This window comes from Lates calcarifer, linkage group LG15, assembly GCF_001640805.2.
Source record: "Lates calcarifer isolate ASB-BC8 linkage group LG15, TLL_Latcal_v3, whole genome shotgun sequence".
Taxonomy (NCBI): Eukaryota; Metazoa; Chordata; class Actinopteri; family Centropomidae; genus Lates; species Lates calcarifer.
The window spans coordinates 11033131-11053075 of NC_066847.1; the positions used below are offsets into that span (position 1 = coordinate 11033131).

Here is a 19945-nt window from a genome sequence, read left to right on the forward strand (position 1 = left end):
TGAAGGCGTGGTCAATTAACACTTAATTTGTTTTTTTTTTCCTGGTTATTTAACAGGAGGGGTAATGACTTCACACCCAAAAGTCTTCGTATGAATACTGAAGTGAAATACTTTAAGAGATTAAAAATCCAATATAAAGATCAATGCGAACCCACCACTGGGCAGCACATGCACATGCACCATTAGCTCCCTGTGGGAATATTATCACGGGTTTTCTTCGGTAGCATTATGATGATGAAGCTGGACCATGACAATGCGCGCCGTGTGTGTCTGACGTAGGCTGGCGGAGGAGAAAAACACAGACAACCCTCCAACACTGAGAGATGGGGGGAGAAGGAAAATATATTTATATATACGTGTGTGTGTGACGGGAGAGATAGCGGACGGTTGTTTTGAGCAGAGCTCCACACGGACGGAGGCAGAGCAGTGATGTATGTACAGCGAGCGGCGGACTGGAGGATGCACAATAGAGCATCTCACACACCGTGTTTAATTGCGGATTAGAGCAAGGGGGGAGGAGGAGGAGGAGGAGGACGGGTTTGGGGGGGGGGGCACAACAAGGAAGGCAAGGAGACGGTCTTTATTATTAGGAGAAAAGCAGAGAGGGGTGGTGGTGAGGTGAGGAGGTGGTGGGGGGGAGAGAGAGAGACAGAGAGACAACGTGAGCCCGGAGACGGCACAGACCGTGGCGGGGGGACGACGACGACGACGACGGGAGAGAGGAGGACACCGACACCGACAGTCGGCGGCGGCGTCGCTCGGATGGTGTTGTTGTCGTCGCTCCGGACGCGGCGACGATGCGGCCACACTGCTGGGTGATGGTAGCGCTGGCGGGGATCATGTCGTACTTCAGCCCGGAGAGAGCCCTCGGAGCCCCGCAGAGGGAAGGTGAGCTGAGTCGGAGGGAGAGGAGGAGGAGGAGGAGAGGAGAGGGAGGGAGGTTGAAAACCTGTCAGTGATGCTGGAGAAAGGAGGAGAGAGGGGGGATGTAGTCAGTTATGAAAAGGCCTCTCTACATTGGGGTGAATACTGTGTTACCAGCCTGTGTGTGACTGAGACATAATGCGAATTATTATTGCAGTGCGTGGCTGACTTAATCAAAACAGGAGCGAGGCTGATTGGGTGATGGGTAGGGTACCATATTTGCATGCAGTGATGAAAATATTGGGGGGTGGGGGGGTGCCTCGATCTCGGGCCTCACATCGATGGCATTTAAAAACAGCACATACAGTATGAATCGCAGGCTAAAAATCATCGGTCAGTGCGAGATATTTAGTCTATAAATAGCCTCCGCTTGGCTCTGGAGACTATTTAGCCTATTAACCACTGCTGGCATCTTTATTTTCCTCAATCTGAATATGCCTTCATCATCTCACCACCACCACCCTCCCCAAGATCTGGCAGAGTGTTGTGTTTGTGTAATGTGTGCAGTCATTGTATCGTGGTTGTATTGTTTTGATAAGAGCTGCTGGCACCGGGGGCTGGTGGAGAAGGCCCTGTGTGTTGGGTTCCTATTTATATGCAGTGTCTGTCTGGACATCTGTCTAGGGAAAGATGAAAGAATAGCACTGCTCAGGAATTGTGCATCAGGATTTTGGAGCCACCGGTCATGTTTGTGGTGCATATTTTGGTCGACTACACTGCCAGATTAGATTTGAACATCGAGCTCCTGTTTTGCAGGTGCAGTGATCAACAACTGTGATCAACAATTAGCTGTGTTTCTCTTTGTCTCACGTGCTATAACTCATGCAGGACTGATTATGTGTCATTTAGTAGAATCCGGTGTACCAATTTTCCTTAACTGGCATCAGATTAGACCTTTCATCATCACCTACACTTTGATACAGCGGTGGTTTTATATGCTGGACACATCCTCACTTAGGTTTGCTCAGGCCGCCTGCGTGAAACAAGTAAATCTTATTCGATCTGTGCTCCAACTTTCAGTCAACAAGAAAACAAACAGTATTCAAATTTTATTAATTGCAATGAGGCCTATATGTAAATATATTGATTTTTATAAACATCACTTCTTTGTGTCATATTTTTAGCTGATTTTTTGTTCTTTTTACAATATTTATTAAGTTAGTAAATTATTCATTATACTTTTACATTTATGTATGCAGTGTTTACAATATCATGACCTTATGAATGAAAACATTTTTGGATTTGTATGGGGGGCACAGAGAATAAAAGTGAGATATTTGAAGGCAGCACAGACTTATTAAACATAGGCTAAATTCATTTCTTAACAGGTATGGTTTCAGCATCAAATAACATCAAAGGTTGTGACAAATTTATTATTTATTGTTTTTAACAAGGCTTTTTCCATTATTTGCCTTATTTACAGTTACTGAAGGTTGTAATACAGTGGGGGGGTTTTATTGTTAACTGTTTCAAATGTTTATAATGTGTTTTATATAATATCAGTGAACACTCACAGCCTCAAATGCTGCTTTGTTTACACAGACAAAGAAGTCATTTATTGGCAGATATGGTTTGATATTAATATATAAGTCCTTCACAGTGTTAAGTGTGAGTCTCACGCCGTCTGGTTCAAGGTGTCATTGTTCCTGTCTCTCGTCATCTGTCATAAATAATGAAATGTTTAACGTGCTGTGGCTGTAGAATTTAAATGAAACCTTTAGATAACACCTGAAGGGTATTTAACCACCCTGCCCTGCCCCTTTTCTTTTCTACAGATGGTTCACTTCCCACAATCGACCACGTTGAGGTACAAATATCAAATGTCCCGATCCCTCCCTCTCTCACCTGAGTAGTATACCTTCCTGATTTGAGTAATTCTTTTCCAGTTTCCAATCCCTTCCCAATTAGCGCTCCTTTTTTTCCACCTAAATGACAACTCCAGCCACCCCTCCCCTGCTTCTTAACTGTGTTTCCTGAGTGGAATGCCATTTCTGATATCTTCCCCCTCTCCCCATGCTTTTGTCCTTACTGGAATGGTATATTCTCCCACTTTCAAAGCTTTAATTCTAGTGTCTATTTTCTTTTACTGATTCAGACAATGTTTTTGATCTTGGACTTAGTTTCTTCTCCTGCTTTTTTCACCTCCCTCCCTCCAAAACCCCTGGTGCAAGCTGTCCATTGGGGTTCTCCACTGTGTCCCAAACCTGCCGCTAAGAAAACGCTCCAATGGTTTCCCTTTAAACAAAACACCTATGTAACAAGATTTTTACACTTTTCTGATTCAGTGAAGTCTTTTTTTATTCTCTTCTCACTGACTCAAACCTAACAGTGTGCCCCCTCCCCCACCCCCCCCACCCACAAATACCCTGACTTTCTGTATTAAATCCTCCCCTCCCCTTGTATTCTCTTCCTGTCTCGCTCTCAGTTTCTCAGTCCAGGGCTGCATCCCTGTCTCCTCCACCCTACGTCGTCATCCTCATCTCTTGCTCGGGGCTCGTCTCTTTTGTTCTGCTGCTCCTCACCTGCCTGTGCTGTAAGAGAGGAGGAGTGGGATTCAATGTAAGTCTTCAACATGTAAGAGATCTATTCACCTCTCTCTGCTTGCTTCCTTCCTTTGTTTTGTCACAGCTTTTTGTGCATGCCTTAAGCTAGACTTGATAAACTGCAGAGGGATTTGGTATGGAGATGAAGACCAGGATCAATGATTCCAACTTAATGAAGTAGAAATAGTCAATAATCATGTCTCAGTCTAAACTTGACTAAGCCTCCATCTTTTGAACCAACAGTTTTGTTGTTTAGTCGGCAGACAGGCTGTCATTAGTTCAGAGTGGCTGCTCTCTCGTTGTCTGCCCTTGATACTTATTGCTAAATTCAACCTCATTATTAAGTGAAAGAGCACGGTTTATTTTCTGTTTTTAATTATACCAGTGTTGTGATTTGTCTGTGCTGTTGTTGCTCGACTAGGAGTTTGACAATGCAGACGGGGAGGAGTGCTCTGGAGGCTCCAGTCCCATCCAGGAGGACAGCCTGTCGTCATGTCCTTCCCTCCCTGAGGTCTACACCTTACCAGTCAGGGACAGGCCCAACTGCCCCAGCATGCAGGATGGAGCAGGTAAAAAAAAACCAAACCTTAAATAACTCTCCTATCCTCCAGCTCTCATTCAAGCATAGTTTCAGTTTTGCTTTGAGGGGTTTTGAAGCTATGCTCAGATGAGAGCTGGTGCCGTCCTGCGCTAAACCCCCCTCAGGGTCTGCTGCCGAATCACTGATGTGGACCCATTAAAGGTCTCAAACGGAGCGTACATCCAGGAGCGTTGGCCTCCTTACGCAACGTCAGTGAAGTGGAAACTATGATCTGAGAAAATTCTGCGTCATTTCTCTGTATGAGCGGGCCACGTTTGACATTTGGCTGACTTGAGGTGATGGGGTGAGAGGTTTGTGCCCACAGACCGTGGCATGATGTCAGCTGGAACTGCAGGGATTAGTTGATTAATTGATTGGTTCATAGACAGAAAATTAATTGGCAGGTATTACACTGATCAAATAATTGTTTATTTCATTCATTCATTTCTCACATTTTCTGCTGCTTTTCTTGTCTTAAATGGTGAAACAAGACATTTCATGATGTTACCTTGAGCCCTAACTGTTATCTGATGTTTTATGGACTGTAATTGAGAAAATAATTGGCAGATGGATCGATTATGACAGTAGAGTTTTGCCTAAGGAAAGGTTTGTGTCTTTTATTCTTATTTTCGATGACAGCACAGTGTAAAAATATGTGGTAGTTTGTATTTAAATGGTGACTATCCATGAGCAGTTTGGTAAATAGTGTTTTTCTCCTGACTCTATCAGTTTTTAAAGCTTTTTTTGCCCCTGTTGTGAGATATTATATCATAAAAGAACATCACATGCCGAAGTCTGCATGACCCTGATCTTTTTTTATGTCTCCTCTTCTTTGCAGACTCTAAGTCTCAGTGCTTCAAAAGACACACTTTAAACTACCTTCAGGAGATAGGAAATGGTTGGTTCGGAAAGGTAAGATGATCGGCTCTCACAAACAGAAATAAGCTTTGTGATTTCTTGTGAAACATGAACCACTTCACACTGTAGATTTTCTTTTTTGCATGCTCTGCTCTGTTATATTTAACACTGGCTACCGACCAGATCACCAGTCCTGACTCAAAATAGTTCTTTTACTGCCGGTCTCCTTCTCCCGGGCACTCTTCCACGTTATTGTCCATCGATCTCTCCTAGGTTATCCTGGCTGAAGTGCTGTGTGACTGCAGCTCCTCTCAGGCCGTGGTGAAGGAGCTGCGTGTCAGTGCCAGCCCTCTGGAGCAGAGGAAGTTCTTGGCTGAGTCAGAGCCGTACAGGTGGGAGAAACTGTTGAAACTTGGGTAGCCATTTTGGGGCCTTTAAATGGGGCTGAGTAACTTTGGCTGAACAGCAACCGCTGTGCCCCAAGTGACAATTATGGAATAATGGTAACTGTAGTATGAGATTGGCACAAGTAAAGTATCATAAGAAATATATTATCATTTAATGAATGATTTATAACCCACTATAATGTAGCTGTAAATAGATATAAGTGTTACCTAATCTATTTGTCAGCAACTGTGACTCCTCATGTGGTCACTCATGTGGAGTGGAAGCTGCTGTATAAATAATGGATGAGATTGTGGTAAAACAGAGATATAATAGTATGAAATATGTTTTATTATTGAGACGATATGATTGCTGTGAATCATTGTTAAAGGTTTGTATTCTGCTCATAAATGCTTGATAGATGATCATTATCATTTTAGATCATTTTATTGTTTTTAAACTCATCTTTTTATTTGTGAGAGGAAGATGTGCTGTGCCCTCCTTAAAAATGACACACACACACACACACACACACACACACACACACACACACACACACAGTCTCACCTTAATCACTGATAAAAAAAATAAAAAAAAACAGTATCTAGTTTGAATTATACCTGATTAGTATCAGGACAAACTAACCACATCAAAAAGTAAAAATAGTGTTTTGTTTGTGTATTTACATTAGTAATGTTCCTGCAGTTGGTAATAAAACTTGATCTTGATGAGTGCTGAACCAACCTATTTAATGTGTTTGACTCTGAGTAGCATTTTGGCTGTCCTTCTCCCTCTCATACACACACACACACACACACAGAAGAAGAATCCAAGGACAGGTCTGTCTGTTCTTTCTCTCTATTCCTTTCTCTGGGCGAGACCCACACCAGCCAGCACCATCTCTCTACACATGCACACAAACACACATATACGCCCACAATGAGTCATTTTCACACACATTCATATGCTGTTTACATCTCTCATTACTGCTGCTCTTGCTGAGGAACAAACCCTCCCCCTGTCCTGTTAGCGTTCTGTCTCCTCAACTGTTCTGTCCCAGTTTGTGTCCGATGCAAACGCACAGAACACCAATACTCTTTATTTCCATTTTCAGACTTCCAGTCAAACTGAATTTGGCTTTGCTGCAGTGCATCCTCTTCTTTTCCTCTAACTCACTCTCCCTACTTTTGTTGTGATACAAAGGCTGCTAACGCATATCTATCTATCTATCTATCTATCTATCTATCTATCTATCTATCTATCTATCTTATCTTTCTGTCTATTTATCTCTGGTTTCTTTTCCTCCCTTCAGGAGCCTTAAACATCCCAATATCCTTCAGTGTTTGGGGCAGTGCAGTGAGAACATCCCTTTCCTTCTGGTCATGGAGTTCTGCCAGCTGGTAAATGCACACTTTTATATAATAAGAATAAGAATAAGAGGAACAAGATGAAATACATGAGGTGGACAAAATAAGATATATGCTAAAAAAAAAAAACAGTTAAAAGTAACTACATCACCACCAGTTTGTTTGGGATTTTTGATGTTGCATATTCGTGGCATCTTTGGAGTCTGTTAATCATCAAATTGGCACAAAGGGCTAATTCCAGACTGCTTTTTTTATTATTACCAACAATTGCTAATTGTTAATTAGCATGCACGCTACTATGTCCCACCTTTGTAGCAGTTTTAAATTGTGGTTTAGTTGCATCAAATTACTTTATTTATGTCTTATTTTAATGTCAGCAGCTCTGTATGTGATTGCTGCAGGAATGATGAATTATGATAATTATAGATGTTCCGGTGTCACTGAAATCTGTTTTGCATCTGTACAATCGGTTTGTTTTCCTTCCTTCAGCGGGCTTAATCGTTGACTGATTAAGAAAATCATATGAGTGGACTCTCAGGCTAAACAAACACACAGGCAGATCAATTACAGCGACACAGCAAGAGAAGCCAAGCAACACTGGAGTCCTTATAGACCGCTGTTACCCTGTTTGATAAAGTCTCCTATTGTCCCTTCCTCATGGATATTTTTCATCCTTTTATATAGTCCTCATTTTATTTCCTTGCCCTTCCTGAAGCACAGATGACTAATACAAAGTCTTCCAGCTCATTACCAATTCCCCTGCTGCTTTTGAGGCTCTGTGATGGAAAACACCTAAAAAGGGACATATTTACTGCAGAAGTCACAAATATCCTCTTTGCCTGTTCGGTGTTGCTGCAGGTTTTAACTCTGTTTTAGGAGGGGGGTGCAAACACTTGGGGCACACACTTATTGACGATCTGGCATTAACTCATCTTCTACGTCGACACAAATATCAGTTCCTGCATTCTTGTCATGATGTACAACTAGGGTGACCTGAAGAGGTATCTGCGAGCCCAGCGCAAGTCAGATGGCATGACTCCAGACTTGCCGACCCGGGATCTGTTGACTCTTCAGAGAATGGCTTTTGAGATCACCTCAGGCCTGCTGCATCTCCATGAAAACAACTACATCCACAGGTCAGTTGTGACTTCACCGTCATGCATTGCCATAACCGCTGTCTCAGACAGACAGAGAGAGATAGAGTGTGTTTTGCTGATTCGCATGGCTGAGTTTTGGTGGTTGTGGTTTCTTCTCTGCAGTGATTTGGCTTTAAGAAACTGCCTGCTGACCTCAGACCTCACTGTTAGGATAGGAGACTACGGCCTTTCACACAACCACTATAAGGTATGTGCATGCTTCTGATCATAAACCATTAGCACTGTGTTTCATCTTTATTGTCTTATCTGAAATAATGTAATATAAATAATACTAGTAACTACGTTTTGTGCAGGAGGACTATTACCTAACTCCAGACAAGCTATGGATCCCACTACGCTGGATTGCTCCTGAGCTGCTGGAAGAATACAGAGGATCTCTTATTGTTACTGACCAAACCAAGACCAGCAATGTGTGGTATGTTTCAAAGCTTTCACAGCCGTTAATATACGGTACTGCTGAAAAATCAGCATCAATAAGTGAGGCTGGTTCGCAGTGGTTCATGCTATGATCATGCTCGTTTACCTGCTGTCTGTTTTACTGTATATTAATCTTTATGGCTGTCTCCATTGGTCTCATAGCAACAGTTCTCTTATTCACCTATGAAACTAGCAGCAGAACACGTCTACTCAGATAGGTTTAGTCAAAAATCGGCAGTGCTTTGATCGTTGATGTCTCAGTGGAAAAAAGCAAACCTTAAATCTCTTGATGCCCGTGCATTTGAAGGATGAAATGTTCTGAATGCTGAATGTGTCGAAACTGTGCGAGTTCATTGTTTGCAAATAATCTGAAATACTCTTTGCAAAGCCATGTTTATAGTCTCAGTTAGAGCTTTGAGATTTGACGCAAAATTTCAAAATTGTGAACTGTTTTTAATCTTAAATTGAAGTGGAGTGAAACTAAAGCGACAAAGGAAGCTTTATTGAGATGTTTCTCCAGCAGCTCATACCACAAAAGAGCCCACCTTTTAAGATCAGTGTGACCTCAATTTTTTGCTGAAGCAGAGTCTGGGAGTTCACCGGTCTGTCAGCAGTCTTAGTGCTATAGCCCTGGCCCAGTAATACCAGAGGGAGATGTAGGAATGAAAGCCCAAACTGGACTAAACCCACAGGCTCTAATATTACAAACTCCTCTTTAATGTGTTTTGTTGAATGAACCAACAAGAAAACATTCAGGGAACAAAATACACATATAATTTCACAGAGGAAATTATAGCTTAAGATTTGAGGAACTGTATTTATTATTTCTCCAAACATGTTTTCTTTCCTCAAATAATATAATAACATAACAAAATGTCTTCTCACCTGTCTTTTTCTTATTATGCCTCTTACCCCATCTGCTTGAAAGTCAGAGCTCTGTGTAAATAAGGTGTTGCTCTAAAAGCATTACATAACAGAAAGCTAAGAGGTCTGTGAAGATTAGTCTCTCACCTTCTCTGCATCTTTTTTCCCTTGCAGGTCCCTGGGGGTGGTGATATGGGAGCTGTTTGAATTTGGCTCTCAGCCCCACAGACACCTGAGTGACGAAGAGGTGCTGACCTTCGTCATTAGGGAGAGACAGATCACACTGGCGCAGCCCAGACTCAAACTCTCCCACGCAGACTACTGGTCAGTGTGCTTATCTATTATTTGCATTTTGCAGAAATGACAATTATGTTAACGGAAAGAATTAATGTCTTTAAGTTTACCTCCTCTGTTTTTCTCTCTCTTGTCTGCAGGTATGAGATCATGCAGTCTTGCTGGCTACCTCCATCTCAGCGCCCCTCTGTTGCCGAGATATTCCTCCTCCTCTCCTCCCTCCTGGCCGCTGAGCGAGGAATGGCGAGGGGGAGTGTCGGGGAAGAAGATGAAGAGGACGAGGAGTATGAGGAGGGCAGGGGGAGGAGAGGGGAGAGCGAGGAGTCGTTTGAAAGACGCTGGGACTTACTCCGTCCGCCTGCCTTCCAGACTGCAGCAAATGAGCGACAAAGGGAGAGAGAGTACGGCAGGGAAGACAGGGACAACTCCTACCCCCTGCTGGAACTTCTGTGTTCTGGGAACTGTATCACTCCATCGTCATCTGAACTGGATGACATCCTGACAGTCACTGAAACCAGCAAAGGCTTGAACTTTGAGTATTTCTGGGAGAAGGCTCACGCCAGACGAGGCTACAAACCTCTTCCCCCTCCTCAGCCAATCCCGACTGTCAATAATAACCACAGACAGTCCTTGGACACTCCCACTGTGGTCCCTGTTATAAGCGCTCGCAGCCCCTCCCTCGCCAGCGAGTACTACATCAGGTTAGAGGAGCACACTCCCCAGGACAAGTCGCCATCTCTTAAAGGGAAGGCACAGTCCTCTTTCCGCTCTGACTCGACTTGCCCCGGAGACATGGAGTTGGTGGAAATTTGCAGCGGGATGCTGGGAAAAGAGCGAGTCCCTTACTGTTCCTCCGACAAGTGTGGGAAGGGCCTCCAGACCGTCAGATCTAGCGAGGTTCAGCTCCAGGTGCCGAACACAGGCGTGGCTGAGTTCAGAGACACTTCAAGCAGAGTGACTGACTTCTCTGTAGTCGATTTAGGGGACGACGATGAAGAGGAGAAGAAGAGGAGCAGCGAGGCAGATAAAAAATCATCAAGTTCTCAAGCCCCAGTCCTCCCTCCCAAGCCTCGCTCTATGTCCATGTCATCAGCCAACCACCTTCACTCGCGCCCCCTCCCCGCCCCTCCACTCGGATACAGAGGACTGCCTCACTACACCATCAGTGGAAAAATCGAGACGGATCCACATCACATGAGCAGCTGCCCACCTTCTACCTTTGATCACCTGGGGCTCCATCGCTCCCGACAGACTCTACCCCCATCCCCGTCCCTCTCCCCCTCCCTTCCACCATCGAGCCACCCCATTTACCCCCAGCCTCCTCAGATGTGTCCCCCACCTCTCCCTCCCCACTCCAAACCACAAAGGAGCTGCCCCAGCTACAGCACAGCCGAAGCCTACTCACGATACAGTAAGCCGCAGATACAGAGATCCAATAGAGACCCACTATCCTGTGACCTGTCTGACAGAGAGGGTGTCACCAGGCATGCAGCATCCTTGCACAACTCCAAGGAGACTTCTCATTCACGTGCAAAAGACTTTGACTCCCCCATTCGCAGAGAAAACCCCTTGCGGCCCATTTATCGCAATCTACCCCGCCCTCAGCCCGCAGACCCCCAGATGGAAAGGCAGTCGTCATCCAGCCCCACCTACTCGGACGAGGACGACTCTCCCTTCATGTCTCCTGAGAGACCCAGCCCTGGGACTACTGTCACTCACTCCAGCCTCTCTGAAGATGCAGACCCAGCCACCGCTGAGCTCTTCTACAGGGGAATGAAGAGGACTCAGTCACGCCTTGACACCATCCTGCCCGCCATTTGGAAGGAAGATGCCGAACTTCAGGCAGAACGCGTGGCCGCAGCCAAAAAATCCCCCATGCATCTGTTTCTGACGGAGATATCTACTGTGACTGAGACTAGTGAGCCCAAGTCAGAGGTTTCGTGGGAGGGGGAGAAGGAAGAGAAAAGAGATGGAGAGAGATGGGGGAATTTTGTGTTGCCCAATAGAGGGATGCGCCGCTCGCAGTCGCTGATCACTGAGCTGGGCTCAGCAGGAAAGTCGTGGGTGCCAGAGAAACACGTCAACAGAACAGGAGCCAAGGAGAGCTACACAGTTACTAAAGAATCATTCCAGAGGGAACTTTTCCTCACAGAGATTGACACAGGAAGGATGGACGTGGATGTGGACGGAGGATCAGAAAGTGACCCAGTAAAATACCTCTATCCTGCAGGTTCCAGGCTGCGGCCCTACGTCTGCGCTCCAGGCCTTCCGTCATACACAGAGGCCGAGGAGGCTTATTCAAAGGGCATACGGAGGTCCCGTTCCCTCCTTTCTGAGATCACCATCAGCAAGCAGGAGACTGAACCACAGCAGACTGAGAAGGAGGAGAAGCCACGGAGAACTGAGATGACTAGGGAAGAGTTCCTGAAGGAGATCCAGTCGGCAGAGACCTTCCTGACTGAAATCATATCAAGACAAAATGCTGCAGCAAACAGGAAAGAAGCAGAGTCGGCATACTCCCCTACGCCGCTATCACCTGAATACGAGTCCATATGCATTGACCCAACCTCTGCTCAGACCATCAGATTTCAGTCAGAGAGCTCCATTCGAGCATCCAGCAAAGGCAAAGATGATACACAAACTGAGGCCATCTACGCCCAGGTGACCAAACGTGCTAAAAAGAGTGAGATAAAGGTTTCCATGAAACCTGAAATCCCGATACTTCACATAGGATCAAACAAACAAAATCTTAAACTGGACAGCCAAGGAAACAATGCTGACCACTGCCAATCTGGTGAGTTTGTGTTTTCAGAAATCATGCCCAAAAATGGTTTACTGCACAACCAAACACTCGCATGTCAGAAAGAGGAGGAGGAGTGTGCGGACGGACCTGCCTTACCTGCCAGAGGAGAGCAAACAGATCTCTCAGAGGAGTCTCCCACTGAATCCTCTGAGAGTGTTAAAGAATCCAGCACTGTGATACTGCGTGAGAACAAATCGCTTTTTACAAATGAAACAAATACTGAGAAGGCTGCTGTTATAGGGAATGGTGAGATAATGAAAGGAGACCGACAGGCCACTAGTCCTGAGAAAGGAGACCAGATATATGGAAAGACTGATACCACAACATATGATGCTGAGAAAGAAACAAACCACTCGGATAAAGTTTGTCCAGCTGATTTGGAGAACTCTAAAAATTTAGGTTCTCAAAATGACAATGAAAGCTTTGCAGAGACGAAAAGAGAAAATTTACTACAACACAGTGACAGTGGTCATATTGCCCAAAAGGCTGCCACTCCTGCCGCTACTCCAACCACTCCAGACTGGGACCCGTCCTCCGACGTCTCACTTGTCACCCCCACCGACTCTGTCCTGTCACCTATGACTTCCAGCTCAGCCGACTGCCTCACACCTAGTGACTCATGGACAGGAGGAGGAGGAGGAGGAGGAGTGGGAAGCGGTGGGTGGCGAGCTCTGGGAAATGAAACGCCACATCGAGACTCTGCCTACTTTTCAGACAGTGACTGGGAGGGGGACGGGATGAATAGGAGGAGCAGTGACGGACTTATCACCTCTAGGCCAAGCAGTGGTCGAGGAGGGGACCGGGGAACACTGATGGGCATTGAGGAAAAAACTGAGGAGGAGGGAGAGCTGGGGGAAAAGAGCCCCTTAAGGAATAGTACACAGATGTCAGATAAAAAAGGTGAAACTGGAGAACTGTGTGAAGAGAAGAGTATGACATATCAAAATGCTCCTGAAAATGACATCTCTCATGACGACAAAGATATTCTAAGCGAAGGGCTGGAGTCAACACAGAGAGATGATTCTGGCATTTTCCACAGCGAAAGCAAAAAGTCAACACTGCTGTGCGATGATCCCCAGGCCAAGGACTGTATTGACTTAATTGATAAGTTGTTCTCAAAATTAGATGATGAGCCACTAAAAGGGATGCCGCACAGTGGTGGATATCCGATTGACAACCACTACACAGATGGCATCATCTCTCAGATAACAGATTGCAGATACCAGGACTCTGCAGATAATGACTTAGAGTTACACTCCAAGAGCCTTGCTGAGACAAATATTTTGATCAAGTCTGTATCTGGCAGTCAGTCAAAAGAATGCATGTTAAGACCAGGCATTAAAGATTACACAAGTGTTACAGAGACAGAAATTGATTTGTCTGCAATGAATTCCCTCAAATATGGAAACAACACTGTGGAAACTGTGGCACCATCCAAAGTTGCCAACGGAGAGTCCAGATTATCTAAACTGTACGGCGTTCAAACCAGTAATGCCACACTCATAGATGAAACGCCATCAGTAGTCGAGCCAAGCGATGATGGTAAGTCTGTCAGTGATAAAACAGGTGGACTGACGTGTCCGTCTTGGGCTCAGGGGGGTGTCGAAGAGCCTGAGAGATGTGAAGAGAGGCCCAGTCTAGACCATAACGAGCTGGGCCTGAGAAACCTCTGCTGTGAGGACAGCAGCGGGAACAAGAAGATCACAGCAGAGATGGAGAAACAGCTGGTCGCCGCAGAGGTCAGTAACGCCCTGAAGGAAAAGTCACCCCTGAGAGGAGCAGCGAGTGGGATAGACTCTGCTAACAACACGGATAAAGACTCCTATGAGGGGCTGGACATGAAAACTAAAGAGCTATGGAGTGCTCTGGAGGAGGATGAAGAAAGACCGGGATCTGGTGTGATTAGTGGAGAGTTTGACTGCCACCGTTTTTCACAATCAAGGGACTTGCACTTGTGGCCTGATGAAAATGACCAGTGGGCCTCTCCAGAGAAGAGGTGCCAAGATAGCGACCTCAGATCTGAGTTTTTCTCTGGGTTCAGTAGTAAGGCCTGGGAGGTGGGCGAGAGGCTTGTAGTGGGTCAGGAGTTTTGGGAAGCTGAAGAAAACGATGAACTTGCAGGAAGTGAACCTCACCCTGCCATCTTGGAGGGTTGTGAAGAAACATGGAACAATGAAACACAAGGACTAACCAGTAATCTCAGCACACAGGAAAAGTGGGACTCTGAGGATGGTGATAACCAACAAACTACACAACACATACAACAGGAGGAAAACATTGAGAATCTGGGAGAAATTGACAGTTTTAACAAAGACCCCAAAAGAGAAATCTCAGACATTGAAGTGGAGAATATAGAAATCCCAGAGCGGGAGACCTTGGAGCAAGGAGAGAGGCAGATTTCATCATGCACAGAGACAGACAGGGACAGGGAAGGTCGGCTAGACTCCACAGAGACGGAGGAGAATCAAAATTTTAACAGATGGCCTCAGAATCACCTCTGCAAGATCCAAGGGGAAGAGCAGACATCAGCTGAACATGTTGACAAAGAAACAGGCTCCAATTTAGAAAACTACTTCAGTCACACTCTGGAGAATAAATGCACAAATATATCTATCTGCATCACAGAAGCTCCTCATGTGAACTTTTCAGACCTAGAAAATGTTGAATCAGGCTTGGATTCAGAGGCTGAAACAAGACCATGGCTTTCCAGGCAGCATATAGAAGAAAACATGAGCATTATGAATGCAGAAGAGAATTACAGAGAGCTGCCTCCTCCATCAAATCCTATCTCTTGTTCCAGTGACCTTGATGCACAAGAGGAGATAGATCCACAGGTAGACAATTTCAGCTCAGTAGATTTTCCAAGCCCTCCACCGAGCATAGACCTTGATGTGCAAGATGATAAATTGGAGAGTTTAGACGACTCTTTTCCTAGTCCACCACCATCTGTTATAGAGGCAGAGGAGTTTATTAGTCACATTAATCTGGACGACTTTATTGCTAGCACCGAGACAGAGCCGTATATTTCCCCTACTCACAACACAGATGTCTCAGAGCCACCTCTGCAAGAATCACCACCTGCTACAACTCAGAGTAAAGGGATCTCGGCCAATCTGAACCTCCCCTCTGTGCATATAACCCTGCATGATGAGAGCAACCTTACATCCAGCAGTGAAAGTCAGGATGAACACAGCAACCTGTCCCAGAAAACATCACCTACCATCCCATCCTCACCCCAAGCTCCCCTCAACAATCTCCCAGAATTATTGATTTCTGAGTGGAAAGATTTAGATGAGGAGCCCCTGGAAGATTTTGAGAAACTGGAACAATTATGCTGCATATCTGGGGATGAGGAGGACACTCTTGGGGAGCTTTTCTTGGGGAACCTAGAGCTCCTGGAGTCATTGAAGAAAACACCAGATCAAAAAGGTACCAGTGCTGGCGACAGTGATACAGGTGGGGAGGTATGTGGCTCCTCTACTCCTCAGGGGAGCATGGTGGATTTGAAGGAGGACGGGATCTCTGATAACTCTGATAAGCTGGGGGAGTCTGTACCACCCATGATCCTGGATTCCCAAGACAGGCTGTCACCTCAAGAGGAGAGGAATGACATGCTGAGATCATCAGGCCAAACATCTGAGGTCAAAGACCAAGGATCTCTCTCTAAGATGACAACGAAAAATGGCCTCATGATGCAGGTGAGGATGTTTTGTTTTGGTTTCCTTACAGTTAATAGCTGTCATTACATTACCTAACTGACTTTATTCAACCCTTTTTATTGTTTTGTTTTGTTGCCTCAGGTGTGCGAGGAGAGGCTGCAGTTCTCCCTCAGTGAAAACGTGAAAACAAATGTGCTTTGGGGATCGACTGTTAAAGACTCCGTAATGCTTCGGCCCTGGGGGGAACAAATCACAGAGAGCAGTGAGCTGGTCGCTGTGAAAGAACAAAAAGATGATGGAGGGTAAGAAGGAAGGCTTAACTTGGAGATCTGATCCTTAATATCAGAGTTTATGTTTAAAGGGGTGGTTAAAAAAAACAAAAAATAAAATAAAATAAATGCATACAGTAGGTCTGAGTTGTCTCTTTAATATTCGACTTTTAATCAATTAATATTTTCCTTTTTTGCTGTTGTAGTCAAGAGGAGCAGGAAATTGTCCCCAGCATTCAGCCCCATATCAAGTCTGATGAAACTAAAACTGAGCCGTTCACTGTGATTGAACAACCTGAGGTTCCAACACCTCAGCCCACTGCAAACCAGGCGATGAAAGGTAGTTATGAGCCTTTTAAGAGAAGTAGAATATTAGATTCAATTATTCCTTCTTAAGCATTTTTTTCTTTTTATTGTGTTAAAGTTTTGTCAGGTTCCTCGTGTTTAATATCTCTTCAATTCTCTTATTTTCACAGCAAAATTAGCTCGTCTGTCGCTCGCCCTCCCTCCTCTCGCTCTGACTCTCCCCCTCACCCCGACCGGTAAAGGAGGATTTGGGGACGGGGCAATTGGAAATCGGATTGGAAGGCGGAGAGGTCTGTCTTCGGGGAGTGACCCAGACGATGAGGAGGAGGATGAGCAGGAAGATGAAAGCTCCCGGAGGGTGATTGTTGTCACAGAAACAGACGTGGACAAACGTGTCGGGCTGAGGAGTCTGCTGAAGTCACCCAAGGAACCGATGGATAGAGAAAAGGACAGAGGACGAAATGTGTCCTTTTTTGATGATGTCACAATCTATCTTTTTGATCAGGTATTTCTCGGGCATTTCTTATATAATTAACAGATTGTATTATCTTTTATAAAAGGAGGCTTGACTCATCTGTTTCATTGCAACAGGAAACTCCAACAAATGAGTTGAGCACGTCAGCACCCACCAGTCCAGGTTCAGTGTCTGTCAAAAGTACCAAGTTGGATTTGCATGGTAAGTCATGGCACAGCTCTAGAACAGAGATGTCAATCAGTGAGTCAGTCTGCCACTTCGGTCCAGTCTGAAATATCTCAACAATTAATGGATGACCATTAAATTTTGTACAGACATTCATGGTCCCAACAGGATGAACCCTACCTAGTTTGGTGGTCCCCTGACTTTTCCTCTAGCTCCAACATCAGGTCAAAATGTCAGTTTCTTCAATACTTTGATGCCTAATGGCCAAATACCTGCAAAACCATTGTGACTACCATCAGCCTCAGCTGTACTGTACTGCTGTTAGGCACTAATTAGCCCATGTTAGCATGCTAACATGCTACACTAAGATGGTGAATATAGTAAACATTGTACCTGCTAAACATCAGCACATCAACACTGATGCTGTGAGCATCACAGGGCTACAAGCACAGCTGTAGACTCTTAGTCTTGTTAGAGTCTAAAGATAATGCGCATTAGTCTGAAATATGTTTCCTTCTATACATGTATTATCGCTCAGTCTCCACCTTGAGCTGCAGAATGACGTAATAAAATCTGACAGCCTCTAACTCATCCGCACCTACTGAAATGGAAAACCCACAGTTCAACCATCTCCTCTCCAAATATGCAGCCAGGATTAATCTTCTATAATTATCCCCTGCGACTCTGTGACATGTGGCACTGAGCTGGGACATAAATCCTGCGATCAACAATGCAGAGCTAAGCTGTGTTTCCCAACACATTTTCATTTGCTCTCTTGACTTCCTCCCTCCATCTCGAACACTCATCACCTCATTTCACAGAATAATGAAAGTTTGGACTCAGAATTTCCTCCGGGCTCTGCACATACAGAAATGTAGAAACACCAAAATTAGATGCTTTCATGATCTCTTGTAGCCTTAAGAGTTGAGACTTCAAAGCCTTGAAAGAAGAGGCTCTGTTCCCTTTGAAAAATGTCTATTTTTAACTGAAAACCATCTTGCTTCGCTTCAGCTCAATTATATTAATATATATAGATTATTGGTTTATTTTTTGCTCTGTATTTGGTTTGGCACTTTTGTCTTTTGTCTTACTGTTTATCCCAGTCATAGACGGATTATGAGACACAGACATGAAAAAGTTCCCCCTCCCCCCCATATACATAGGAGCAAGACCCTATGAGACACAAACAAAAGATTGTTTTCATTTTGTGACATTCAGCAGTCGAACTAGAACTCTCAGTTAAAGCCTTTGTTTGGTAGTCATGTTAAGTAATCCATCCATGGTTCCAGTTTTGGGGCTTTTAACATTATAACAGTTGTTGAATGTCTGAATTTGTTTTTCTTTCCATCAGGGCCAAACATCAAAAGTAAAGAATCAAGAAGGAAAGAGGATTTATCAATCAAACCAAGGTCGCCTGTGGGGGCCAATCCAGTGACATCATCGCGCTTCACTGTCAGCCCCGCCGATGACCCTCACTTGGTGTGACACTTGTGTCACATGTCATCGTGGGAACGTTTAGAGCTCAATCCTCTTGGACTGGCCACTGAAGTAACACCAACAACCAGCCATTCACCCAGAGGCTATTTTTTTATTGAATAGGCAACTGAAAGAATGAGACTCCCGTTCTAAAAGCTGGACACATTCCAGGTTTTACCAGCGACAGGATTTTGTATGACAGGGGCTGTGTGCTCCTGCCTGCCATTGTTTACAGAGTTTATTCATAGCCTTCGGCTACAAGAAGTCTTTGGAAAAGGCAGCATATGCTACGAGAAGAGGAGCCTGGAGCTTTGTAAAATCTGAAACAGATTTGACAGCTATGCAGTGGGAGTCTTGCTGTGTACCAGCTTACCTTCTTTTTTCTGCTTCATTCTGTTGTATTATTCCCCAGATGTGCGGGGAATGCACTTTCTTTAGTCATACATCTGTCTCTGTAAAAGCTTGGATTCCAGTCCTCTCTTTGTTAAAGAAGTTGTTCATTGCAGTCAGTCAGTTGTTCTTGTAGGCAGCAGTTTGGAACAGAAATTGCTTGACTCCTGTATTTGAGAATACTCATTTACATTTGTACAAATATCATAATACAAGTGTATACAATATCATTTTAGAGCTGTTTACTTTTAGATGTATTCTTAGACTGCACGGAAAATGAAACAAGCTATGTTTCTAAATACTTTTAGTTCTAAAAGCTTTCTCTTATATTATTTATCATATATTATTTTTATTCATTTATGTAAAGCCAGTATCCATGCAATATTTTATTTATTTTGTTATTTATTTATTCATTTACTTATTTATTAATCAATTTATTTATTTGCTTTTGTGCAATTAACATATATAGACTTAGCTATAATTTGTTTGGGACAGAATGCATCTAGGTTATATCTTCTCTAAGATCTTCATAACAAATAAATCAAGATATTTTCCCAAACGTCTTAATTGCTAAAAAAAAAAGAAAAAAAAGTATTTTGTATAATTTTACTTGTTAATATATGCCAATCTGTATGGAACTATGTCCTGTAATGTTTCATTATTTTCCAATGTCTATGAATTTTTAGCTGTCTTGTCATTCTTTTACCTTCTTTAATGACAGTTAATGTAGCTTAGCATGAAAAATCGAGCCTCTCATCAGTAAATAACTCCATTTGTTTGTGTATCTGTTAATTTATGCCATTTTCTACTAATAACTCCATCATGCAGTCGAGGTCCAACTAGTCCATTTGTTTAGTCTGTTTAAATGTTGGTTTAAAACCTGTATTGTTTAAAGAATGGTTTTCAAGGGATAATGTATAAATAAGGGGAAAATAAAAACTACAAAATGTGAACCGCTTACTGAGCTGTTTCATGACAACAAAGAAACCCTGTATTTCTAACAAAGGAACCCGT

The 19945-nt window shown here is 44.1% G+C and overlaps 1 protein-coding gene across 1 annotated transcript; it reads left to right on the forward strand.

Annotated features, from left to right (window-relative positions):
• Positions 1-126: 126 nt before the first annotated feature.
• Positions 127-19884, forward strand: lmtk3 (lemur tyrosine kinase 3). The gene is made up of 16 exons (XM_018682576.2): positions 127-888; positions 3350-3483; positions 3889-4036; positions 4886-4959; positions 5179-5297; positions 6602-6689; positions 7644-7792; positions 7916-8000; positions 8107-8228; positions 9269-9418; positions 9529-15889; positions 15992-16152; positions 16326-16459; positions 16596-16930; positions 17017-17101; positions 18417-19884. The coding sequence occupies exons 1-16, from the start codon at positions 798-800 to the stop codon at positions 18548-18550; spliced, it is 8370 nt and encodes a 2789-aa protein (XP_018538092.1). The 5' UTR covers positions 127-797; the 3' UTR covers positions 18551-19884.
• The last annotated feature ends 61 nt before the right edge of the window (positions 19885-19945 follow it).